The sequence below is a fragment of the Micromesistius poutassou genome (assembly GCF_964030765.1).
Source record: "Micromesistius poutassou genome assembly, chromosome: 17".
In the NCBI taxonomy this organism is placed as follows: Eukaryota; Metazoa; Chordata; class Actinopteri; order Gadiformes; family Gadidae; genus Micromesistius; species Micromesistius poutassou.
Genome location: NC_140287.1, coordinates 8,809,466 through 8,820,704, shown reverse-complemented (window position 1 = coordinate 8,820,704; position 11,239 = coordinate 8,809,466). Strand labels below are relative to the sequence as shown.

Below are 11,239 nucleotides of genomic sequence, written 5' to 3'. Positions count from 1 at the left end.
TTATTCAGATTAATCCATCATGTACTGACATTTGTATGTATATTCCATTTAATTTACTTATTCGTTAACTTTATGGAAACACCGAATTATGGAATATATTATGAACACCGAATGAATACAGTACGTTTACTCCCTATTGATCAAAAGGGGCGTTTGGAAATCATACAAGGCAATGACGTAATCGTAAAGGGCGTATATCATAGAAGGGTTTGTTTTTATAAAAGCAAACATATTTATGTGGCCTTTTTTTATAGAATACAATGTGCATATTATGATGCATAAAAAAACATGTCGTTCCGATGTATTATATTATGCAGTTAAAATAAGCTGATGCGCTAACGTACTGAGCATGCGCGGCTCTCGGTAGGCTGGGAGTGTCTGAGCCGTGGAATTGATCAGCAATCACTGAAGGCAAGAGCGTTTAAGATGAACAAAGACTGTAGTAATGGTGATTTCAAAAGACGGAGCGGCATAAAATGAGTTCATCGAACGAGGAGTGTCAAGAAAAGGTTACACCCGGCTTTACTGAATCACTGGAGCCTGGATCAATAGACTGAATGACCTCTGGGATAACGGTGCTGGGGATAATATTTGTATTAGTGTCCTGCAATCAACTCGTCTACTAGATAAGTTGTTGAATTCAAATGGTTGATTAATTTGATGGCTAGTTGAGAGTGCTGTTTGCGTATTCTCGCAACATATCCGTCGTGATCGTGTCTAAAGATTAGTCTTCAATTTGTTCTAATGCAATTACTCGAATAAGCCATGCCATCCTATTTTTTCCATGTGTCATGAAAAGGCATTGCAAATATGGATTGCATTTGCATGTGAGTCAGATCAATATAACTGTTCCACTGTTAAAATAACTGTTTAATCACAAATGCAAAACAGCGAGTGTATTTTGATTAGTATTTGTAAGAATCTGTGCTTTTAAGCGCACACTGTACTTCACTTTGTTAGAGAGTCGTCAGCTATTGGAGGTCATGAGGTGGTCATCTGTTGTTGGACTTTCAATAGCACTCAACCTGCAAGAAGATTAGGCGTCGAGCACCTGTGCAGCATTTCAGTGCCAGAACTTTGTTGGCTTTGCCTTTCAAAGAGGGATGCTTAGGGCCACTGTTGGCTCCATTGAGGAGAGGGATGAGGAGCAGGAAGACGATGAGGAATTGAGGGATGGAGGGGTGCCCTTCTTCGTGAACAGGGGAGGTCTGCCGGTAGACGAGGAGACATGGGAGAGAATGTGGCGACACGTTGCCCGGATTCACCCCGAGGGCGAAGCAATGTTGAAAGGGATACGAGGAGCCACGGATCTGCCCAAGGTTTGTAAATAAATATTTAACATCTGAACAAACGAACCTTGTATTTTGAACTGATTTTAGTTTTCCCTCAAGTAAATACATGCACATGATGGTCCAGAATTTGCTGTAGGGTGATATCTTGGGTTGAAAATGATGTTGACAATGTAGCATAATAGACGTTCACAAGGACATCCCACAGCGACTGTGACTATGGGACTTGTTTAATGTCGAACGCTGTTGTTTGTGTCCACTGACCCACAGATTCCAATACCGAGTGTGCCTACATACCATCCCACCACGAGTATCCCACAACGTCTGGAAGCCATACAAAAATACATCAGGGATCTGCAGTATCCTTGTACATGTGTAGCTGCTTTGTCTCTGTGTTAGAAATATTACACCATCAGAAAATTATGTAATTGTCTTTATTATTTATTTGGCTAGTCATTAACACCTTTATAATAGTTCAATAGAATGTCATAAACAACATCCATAACAGTTAATCTTATACTACACAAACCGATTAGCACTAGATCAACTCTATGAACACACTGTATATCTAAAGGGCTACACAAGTCAGCCATGTAGACACGATGGGATTAATATAGACCAACAGTGACCAAGGAAGTAGGTCACTGGATGTTCTGTATAAAACATAAACACTATCCCCACCCCTGGCAAGCACTCATTCATAATTTACAAATAAATCTACCAACATCACAAAGCACATTGTAGCTGGGAAGTCTATTTAGCTGTTTGCTCAACCAAAGTGCTCCCAGACGTCTGTTATTTCACTTTAACAGTGTCTTCCAGGTACAATCACACTGGGACACAGTTTTTTGAGATCAAGAAGAGCCGTCCTCTCACTGCGTAAGCCACCTTGTATTTAATCCTGTAAGGCCCACTGCCAGCCTTTGTTTAGGTCTTCTGTCATGCTTCTGGGTGGGCGGATGTTTAGGGATTTGTTCTGGTTCCACCTGTCTTAAGCCCAAGGCTTAAGTGCAGGGCTCCCTGTGTCAAGGCTTAGCTGCCCGTCTCATGCCCACAGAGGCACTTTATTAGCCTTGGTTTACCAGCACCAAGGATTTATGTAAATGTAAAAATATCAATCATCTTTCCTTCTTGGTTACCTTCCTGGTAGGAATAGGAGTGGGTCCATTTCTGTGTCTATGCTTGTAAATGTGTTCCATGTGTGTAAGGCGTACTGTGCATTCTTACCAAATTTTTCAAATATTCTGCAGGTTGATGGACATCGCTAAAGAGATGACGCGGGAAGTTCTGCCAATCAAGTGTCTGGAGGCTGTGATCCTCGCAATGTATCCTTTCACTCACAGAACGGAAAACAAGGATCGACTCTTAGCTATAGTTCTGTAAACACATATATTGTATAACACACAACAGTAATACTTATTACCTCATTCCGATCACTATGGTAACATGACTATGGTAACAAGCCTGAATTGTTTACATTTTATGGTGAGGCTCAGAGCTGTCACCTGTGTGGATTTTAAGTCGCACCCTTGTAATTGTATTGATATATGTTTATAATATTTAGCGACCCCTCGAAAGCACAACCGTGTTTGGAGCCATGGCTCCAAACCGAACTACAGGGGCCACTCGTCAGCGTCGAAAAGAAGCAGAGAGAACACAAGTCGCAGAAGGTTTCCTTGACCAGAGCCCAGTTACCTCACCACCAACCTGCCCGGCGTGGAGCGTTTCCCGCTCAGCTTTAAGACCCAGTTCTCAGGGAACCACTTTTACCACATCGTGCTGGGGGTCCACTGCGGGGGCCGCTTCGGCGCGCTGGGCATCAGCCGGAGAGACGACCTGATGTTCAAGCACCTGGAGTTCCGCACGCTGGCCGACCTGGTGCAGGAGTTCCAGGGGGCCTACCGCGGCTACTGGCACACCCTGCGCAAGGTGAAGATCGGCCAGTATGTGTCCCACGACGTGCACAGTGTGGAGCAGATCGAGTGGAAGCACTCGGTGCTGGACGTGGACCGGCTGCCCAAGGAGGAGCTGAGGAGGGAGCTGGAGAGGCATACGCGAGACATGAGGCTGAAGGTAGGGTCAGACGAGAGAGAGAGAGAGACGTGCAAATATCAATACAGTGGGATTTCTGGGAGTGGGATTTGGGGGGGAGAAGTCTGTTCTTTGCTGTGTCACAAACGTAACGGAAAATACAAATGCTTAATCTGCCATGAGATGAGATGTTGACGTGGTTTCCCATGTACATTAGAATTGAATTCCTGTTGACATGCCAAGCCTTTTGTGCATGGTGTCAGTAAGCTGACCCCATTATCATGAGCGGCCGGCGTCGTCAAACGATGCCCTTTCATCGTCTCTCAGTGCTAATGCTGGTGGTGTCCGGCACGAGGCTGAGTAATAAAGAGTAATAAAGAGTGTGTAATAAAGAGGTGATGTGATGGTGGTGCTCCGGTGGCAATGCGCCTCTCCCACGGCTGGTGCCCTCCATCAACACACCCTCAGCTGCTCTCACCTTACCTCAAGCTCTTTTGAATACATTTTCAGACTTTCCGTGTGTTACACCGTAGATAACGTGTTTTTGTACCTCCATTGACAGATCGGAAAAGCGGCCCCACCCTCTCCCACCAAAGACAGGAGGAACAGCATGGGGTCCCCCCTCAGAGGCCCTGGGAGCCCCATGCGCAGGATCAGCCACATAGAGAGACGGTAAGGCAGCTTCTGTGCTCTATTCAGACATGATATTAATGCGGCTGGATGGGTCGACTTGGCTCAGGAGGGAGAGCGGGTGGATATATGACCGGAAGGTTGCTCGTTGTTCGATCCCTGGCTCCTCCTAGCTGGGTACCGAGGTGTCCCTGAGCAAAACACCTCACTGTAACCGCTCCGAACGAGCAGGCCTTGCATTGTTGACTCCGCCGCCAGTGTGTGTGAATGTGTGTATGAACCGTTGTAAGTGGCTTTAGATAAAAGCGTCTGCTAAATGCCCTAAATGGAAATGGAAATGGAAGGTTTTTGATCTATTGATAGATCATAGCTCGCTGGAAGATGGATTTAGGGCATTTAGCAGATGCTTTTATCCAAAGCGACTTACAATGAGTACATTTGTCAGAAGAAAGACTAGAGAAAAGACAATATATCGCTGTTGGTACAGTAAGGATGTTCATAGAAACAAGTGCACTTACAATTGCTAGGTTAACCCATTCCCCGTCTTCAACAAAGATAGCTAGGATTAGATGCTACACAATGCTAAGCACTATTTTTAAGTGATCCAATGTCAAATGGAACATAAGAAAATTAAACGGGTTGTGTCATTGAAGTAAATAGTAATTTTCCGTAATAATGTATGTGTTGTGATTTGTATGTTTTAGACCTTCAGCAGAGAAGAAAGTGTTGGAGAAAAAACCGCCCACGGATTTGAATGGATACCAGATCCGAGTCTAATGGAGGACCTAAAACACAACTTTTAAAGTATCGAGACTTTATTTACAAGGTGCTAGACCCTTTAAGGTTATTGCTGTGTGTTTGAGTTTGAATCTAAGGTACCAGTTAACCTATTCCGGGGGCCTGTTTTCAATAGGTCACCAGCAACTTTGTAAGTACAAAACATTGTACTTCAAACATTCATTTATACATAGCAGTAATGGAAAAAGACAGGACTTGAATCAAACACTTTCCAGAGAGACAGACATGATTAATGTAAATGTGCAAATAGACATATCACAGGTTTCCGTTTTGGAAAATTGGCTCTTTGGAAGAACTTGGTTGTGTGTGCATTTTTTTATTATGTTATACTGTTCTTGTATAAAATCCATGTAATGTACTTTTAAATCTTGAGCTCTGCAGAGCAGCCCCTGCTTTTATAGTGAGTAGTTGGCAAACCACTACCCTTGTGCCTTTAATGAATATAAAGTGAAGAAAAACTGCAAGCCGTAGTTAATTTTTTTTAAACTCTTAACACTTTTAGCTACGTTAGCATACAGCAGTGCGACTTCTATTCTCTAGAATAGCCTTGAATTGAACAGCTCCTGTTGTATGAGCCCTTTTTGTTATCTTCTAGAAATCCACTAGCATGTCATCTACTGAATAGGGATATACAGGGGGTGATGGTTGAGTACGTGGGGATCCATCATATACATTACAACCTTTTATGAGCATGAAAAGTGATGAGAGAAACGGGATGTGAAATATATCCATGACTGAGGCAACATACCTTTCAAATGGAGACGGCAGAGTTTTTAACGGTGCGCGATGTGTCACTTTTCGACATTGTTTTGTTGTGGATTACCTTTTACTTGGTACGTGTTCCCTTGCCTTATTTGTAGCGTTCTTTTCTACCCTGTTCCTTGGCAACTATAAGGGGTGTCCAAGTGAGTTTTTTACATTATACGCATGGTGCACATAAGTGGGTTTACAGCATTTGTCTGCATTTGTTATGCTTTAAAAGCAGGTTCGGTCATTGCTGCCATCAGTATTACTAATCACACACGATTCACTTAATTAAACTAACCATGCACTGTGGTGTTAATGCCACACAGGGCAGAATGTGTATATGTTTTCATCACAGTGCTACGAAACTGCACCGTACCAAAAGATTGTCGTGGATCTATAGTATCATAATAAACACCATGCGTGTGTCGAATGGACTGCTTTTTGTTTCTGCTGGCCAATATTGTCTCAATAAAAGGACCTCTTGTCTTGCAACAGCAATGGACTGGATGGTTTGTCATTTTCCAAAGCTTTGCCTGCTACCCGTGTGAGTGCAACAAAACATAACGTATATGTCAGATGCATATTAATATGCTAGAAGAAGACCTTTAAGGGTCTATAGGGGAATATCTTAAATGAATTAGTGTTTGTTCAGCTTTTTTCACATAAATCTAAAGAAAAACAGTTAAATAACCCGGGTTAGTTTGGCAGATCTCCAAACTACCCCCGCCCCCCTCCCCTGCCTAGCTGTTTCTGTATACAAATAAATCTCGACAACAGATCTATAAAAGGAGTATGCGTACCACACGCATACCACACACACACACACACTGTTTGCATTTTACGCAGCGTGCAAGATAATTCCGGTAAAGGCTATGTATGTATTTTACAAATATTTTTATGGCTGTTTAAATGTCTTGCTGGATTCATAATTAATGTCTTAGTGGTGCATCTGCTGGATGGATGATAGGCTGACTGGAGGAGATGCTATAAAAACCATCCAAACAGCTTCCAGGGAGGGGTACTTCATCCTGACATTACCAAGAAAAACCAGACAAAGTCCAGAAACCAGCTCTGGTCTCTGGGTTTGGTTACAGTGGAAGGCATGAAATAGTGATCCACATTAGATGATAATGTATACATCCTGAACCATGTTTAGGTACATGGAGACAATACAGTATAAATGTCATGAATGCGTCATACAACATAGTCCAAGTTGCAGAAAATAAGCAAACAAAGTGAAGCGCAAATGTGCATTTGGCAGCAATTTGAGTTCATCTAAAATGTCTGGTTTGGTTTCAGGGTTTAAGTAAAACACAGGAGACTTTACCCCATCTCATTGGAATTGAATCCAGACTTTGTATTGTATGGCTTGGTACTTTTGCCTCACATATGTTGAGATAGCAGCACACAGTGTGATGTGCAGGTTTTAAACAGGGTTCTCACAGAGGACAGAACACATTAGTGGACATTCTACTCCATAATGTACAGACAGCTCTCCGAGAGGAACCCCCATAGGACAGACCGAACACTATCCATCGTGGTTCATTATTCATTCCTGCACACCCATACAGAAACAATGTAGGATTTATGTTTGCTTTTCATGCTTAGTTAGCATTAAAAGGGAGAAACACGTGAATACTGAGCCACCTGCCTCATCATGCTGAGAGATGCTAAGAGACATGGGCCAATTCATGACACACACACACACACACACACACACACACACACACACACACACACACACACACACACACACACACACACACACACACACACACACACACACACACACACACACACACACACACACACACACACACGTTAAGTAGGAGGAAGACAGCCCTAGACATGCAGTTAAAGTATATCTAGGGCTGATTCAATAAAGACTGATCCATTGTATGGTAGCAGATACATTCAAACATTTTATTTTTCCTTTGATGCAGCTTACTGTAACTTCAACATGGAAAACACATCTACGTTGTGAATTAACATTTATGAAAGAAAACTGTATGAATTCCCCAAAAAACTATGGTTACGGTTACCCTAACCCAGATTTTTTTATAAATTACCAAATAAACTGGGGGAACTACAATCAAATAAATCAAGGACTCAAATAAAATAATGCAATAGTATAAACTATTAGAAAACTAGAAAACTTTCTTAAAAAAATAAAACATCTGTAAGAGGAGGAGAGGTTTACCCCTCTTGGCACTTAGATGCAAAACAATATATTTGAACCGCATGCCCTCTACCATGCTTCCTCCTGCTGTGGTGCAAGCATTACTACCAGGCCTTGAATCTGGCCAAGAGGCTGAGATGGTCCGAGGGGAAATGCTGATTGGGCAGGCCCGCCATCGACCACAGGTCCGCCTCAGACAGGAGGGAGAGGTAGCCAGTCAGCTCAAGGCTTCCGTCGAGAAGCGATCCAAAGCCTGAGAAAACAAACAAATCTCAACCATCAATTATTATTATTATTATCCATAATCGATTTAGTATGTTTTTCGAATAGTTGCTCAAGATGCGGACAGCGACTGAAGCCGTTATAATTCACATGGTTTTGGATAATTCACACACCTTTTGGATCGTCTGACGGAGGGTCACGTCTGGGGGTGTAGAAGATGTAGTCGACTGTGGCGCCTGCTTCAGAGTGCAGAGTGGTGACCTCTGGGTGGCCCAAACCTGGGAGTACGTGCTGGTAGACGGAGCGCAGGCCCAGCCTGTGACCGATGGCGGGACCCATGCTGGGGTAGAGTAGATGAGTCACTCGTCCGTTTTCACCATTATCGTTTTTAATATATTTTTACAACACTAAACACACAGCATTTATTTATGTTTTATGGAGGTTTTTGGACATTGCTTTCTTAACCTACCTCATTGCGTGAGGGAAGTTCATCTCAGAGTTAGCTGTGGAAAATAAAATGGGGGTGGGTAGGGAGAGAAACCACCGTAGCGATTAAGAAGGAGGATATGAAAATACACGTGATTCTGTTTAATCGGAGGACTGGGACTGGTCAGACCTGGGGTATTGTCAGTCACGTAAGGAATGAATACCAGGTCATCAGGCCTCACACGCGCAGCTTGGCAGAGGCGCAGCTGCAGAAGAAAGGCATGGCTGTATTGAAGCTTGCCTGCAAAATAATTACAAATTCAAGTAAGTTGGAAACTCTGACATTTCTGCCCGACATCAACAAGAAAAAAGCCGCTAGTTGTGCAAGTAGAGTTTCCACAGAATGAATCACGATGCGTTGTGTTACAAGAGTTCACAGAGTTCACAAATAAGACCAACCATCTTTGTTGTCGTGGGGTTCACACTCATCCCGGCTGGGGGTGTACTGGCACATGCCAGTGACCCCCAGAGAGCTGGGCCACAGCGGGGCATACAGTGTGTAGGGAAAGGCTTTGTATGACAGATCCTCCACACCAGACACCTACCACACACAGCAAAGTTAGAAAAATAAGCTCCTTCATGGACGCCATTCATTCATGTGGGACAGACTCTATTTTTCGGGTGTTGGGAGTATCATAATGGCATTCATCATTAGGGTTAGTGTTAGAGATTCCTGAATTCCTTGTGTATCGGCCAATACAGAGTATATACCGATATATACTCTTGAAAAATACTCTTGACAAATTATCTAGTTTTTTTTTTTAGAACTAGATCATTTACATTTATAATCTATAACTATAATAATACATTTGTATTCTTGTAGTCAAGCGTCCATGCATCCATGTTTTTCCGACTTGGTAGCTCAAATGCACAATACACTCGTTCTCGCCAATACTGCAATTTAGGCTGTATCGGAACAACTCTAGTGTTCTCCTCACCATCCAGGCCGGGAGGCCGTGGTAGTAGAGCTGGCCCGAGGTGATGAGCTGATACAGGGGCATACGGGGAACTGCGTTGAAGTCCCCGCACAAGATGGCATTGCATCGTTGACCTCTGCTCTTGCAGGCCTTGACCAGGGCGTGGATTTCTGCCAGCATGATGGCCAGCTGGGCCAGCTTCACGTCACCCCTCCGGGGGTTGAACAGTAGGTGAGTGTTGGCCACGCAGATGCAGGGAGGGGCTTTGATGGGGACCTCAGACGACCCTGAGGGGAGGACGGGCTGGAGCAGCAGAGCGATGCCCACGTTGTCCCGGTCCAGGAGCTCAGATTCTGGCCGGAAGAACTCCAGAAGGGTGGCTGAGACCTCGGAGAACCGGTCGCCGCGGTAACAGGTAGCACAGCCATCCGTCTTGGTCCCGGTTCGCCGCTTGTACACACATTTATAGCCTGGGGTCCGAGAGATGATTTTATGGCATTATGTTCACATTGTCCACCAGGGGCCATGACATGTGTATATTGTACATGTGTTAGGCCTAGCCTAGGATTACATTGTATGGATGCATGTTAGAAACTACAGCATTTTATAAGAATTTATAAGCCATTTTGTGTAGAAACTGAAACCACCTTGATTTAAACCCATGCACAAACAATAAATCAAATAGGATAAAATTGTTAGCAAACAAATAAATCATTTTCCACCAATAGTTCTATAAATTGTGATGAACTAATTCTTCCAGACCCTACAAAAAACTACAAAACTACAGTTAAAGCACAACAGCCTTGTGGGCTCTGACCGACCGATCTCGGAGAGGAAGGGAAGCAGGTGCTCCTGGTAGTGGTTCTCCTGGACCTCTTGGAGACACATGATCTACACACGGGGTAAACGGCAACATCAGTCGCTTGCTACCCACCAATTAGACCGAAAACAAAATGGTTGCTCTGCAACGACTAGTCCTAAAGAAAAGGTTCAGGCCCACATACGTCCGGCATCCATTTAAGGATTTCCTGTTGGAGCAGTGGGTAGCGGTTGCTCCAGTCCAGCACCTCTAGTGGACAGTGGGAGTACAGCTGCTGGTGGGCCTCCAGAAGGTCCTGGGACAGGATGTTGTAGGACATGACGGTGAAGTCAAATGAGGCACACTGAGCGGGTTCCACTGCCGTTGTGTGGCCCGCGTTCACGTCCTCCCAGACTCTCCAAACCACTGTGGAAGAAGGCAGGTACACACAGAAACCAAGGGTGAAGGATTGCTTTCATTTTCCTTTTAGTACACAAGTCATTGTGCAGGCATTGGTACATTATATTTCATACGCTGAGGGGATCGAATTTATTGGCATTACCATATGCCATATACCATATACCATAAAATATAATCTCAGCTATAATCTCTAGCTTCACCTTAACTATGCATTATTGTTAATTCAACTTTGGGTTCACTTGTCTTCAACAAGAGGCATGACAGTACAGCATACAAAGATTGAGATGAAACAAAAATGTAGCATTAAAAAAACACAAATGTGATGTAACGGCATGTTAGCTAGCTCACCCTCTAAAGGCTGTACGTGCTGGAACGGGGGGTAGTAGCTCATGGATGGGAACTTCAACAGCGGGCACTGTGCCACGTTTGCCAGGCCTGGACCTGTGGATATGTGCCAACAGGTCTGGGGACCCGAGCTCTCCTCTGGCTCCGTCTCCTCGGGCCTCTCCTCGGCTCGCTGGGTCTGACCGTCTGAGAGCAGGGACCGGAGGTCCAACACAGACGCCTCCGTCCTTTCCAAGAAGTTCTCTGTGTATTCATCCCAGCATTCCCGCATTGGAAGTGGTGCCTGGACTTCTGAGACGTCAGGCTGCTCATGGCCAGCAGGTATTCGTGGTTCAACGATGCGGCCCGGCTCTGTAACGACTTGAGTCAAGGTATC

At 44.2% G+C, this 11,239-nt stretch overlaps 2 protein-coding genes across 2 annotated transcripts in view; one reads left to right on the top strand and one right to left on the bottom strand.

Annotated features, from left to right (window-relative positions):
- Positions 1 to 421: 421 nt before the first annotated feature.
- vash1 (vasohibin 1) lies at positions 422 to 5,912 on the top strand. The gene is made up of 7 exons (XM_084481775.1): positions 422 to 1,319; positions 1,560 to 1,648; positions 2,112 to 2,168; positions 2,540 to 2,614; positions 2,981 to 3,362; positions 3,883 to 3,992; positions 4,655 to 5,912. Exons 1-7 carry the CDS (start codon positions 1,104 to 1,106, stop codon positions 4,725 to 4,727), a joined length of 1,002 nt encoding a protein of 333 aa, XP_084337901.1. The 5' UTR covers positions 422 to 1,103; the 3' UTR covers positions 4,728 to 5,912.
- Positions 5,913 to 7,778: 1,866 nt separating this feature from the next.
- The window catches only part of angel1 (angel homolog 1), a gene marked incomplete at both ends in the record, with an annotated part of 4,490 nt that continues 1,029 nt past the window's right edge, over positions 7,779 to 11,239 (bottom strand). Inside the window, 9 exons of the mRNA XM_084482622.1 lie at positions 7,779 to 7,927; positions 8,070 to 8,236; positions 8,366 to 8,399; positions 8,513 to 8,623; positions 8,782 to 8,923; positions 9,321 to 9,769; positions 10,121 to 10,190; positions 10,304 to 10,524; positions 10,867 to 11,239. The exon at positions 10,867 to 11,239 is cut by the window's right edge and continues 371 nt beyond it. Of these exons, the coding sequence (XP_084338748.1) occupies positions 7,779 to 7,927; positions 8,070 to 8,236; positions 8,366 to 8,399; positions 8,513 to 8,623; positions 8,782 to 8,923; positions 9,321 to 9,769; positions 10,121 to 10,190; positions 10,304 to 10,524; positions 10,867 to 11,239 (1,716 nt within the window). The remainder of the gene's footprint in view (positions 7,928 to 8,069; positions 8,237 to 8,365; positions 8,400 to 8,512; positions 8,624 to 8,781; positions 8,924 to 9,320; positions 9,770 to 10,120; positions 10,191 to 10,303; positions 10,525 to 10,866) is intronic.

What these genes read in the sequence shown, in the direction of transcription:
- vash1 (XM_084481775.1), top strand. Translation starts at nt 1,104, where the DNA reads ATGCTTAGGGCCACTGTTGGCTCCATTGAGGAGAGGGATGAGGAGCAG. An exon ending in AAATACATCAGGGATCTGCA is followed by an intron (nt 1,649 to 2,111) that starts GTATCCTTGTAC and finishes AGTGTCTTCCAG; the next exon opens with GTACAATCACACTGGGACAC. An exon ending in GAGGCTGTGATCCTCGCAAT is followed by an intron (nt 2,615 to 2,980) that starts GTATCCTTTCAC and finishes ACCAGAGCCCAG; the next exon opens with TTACCTCACCACCAACCTGC.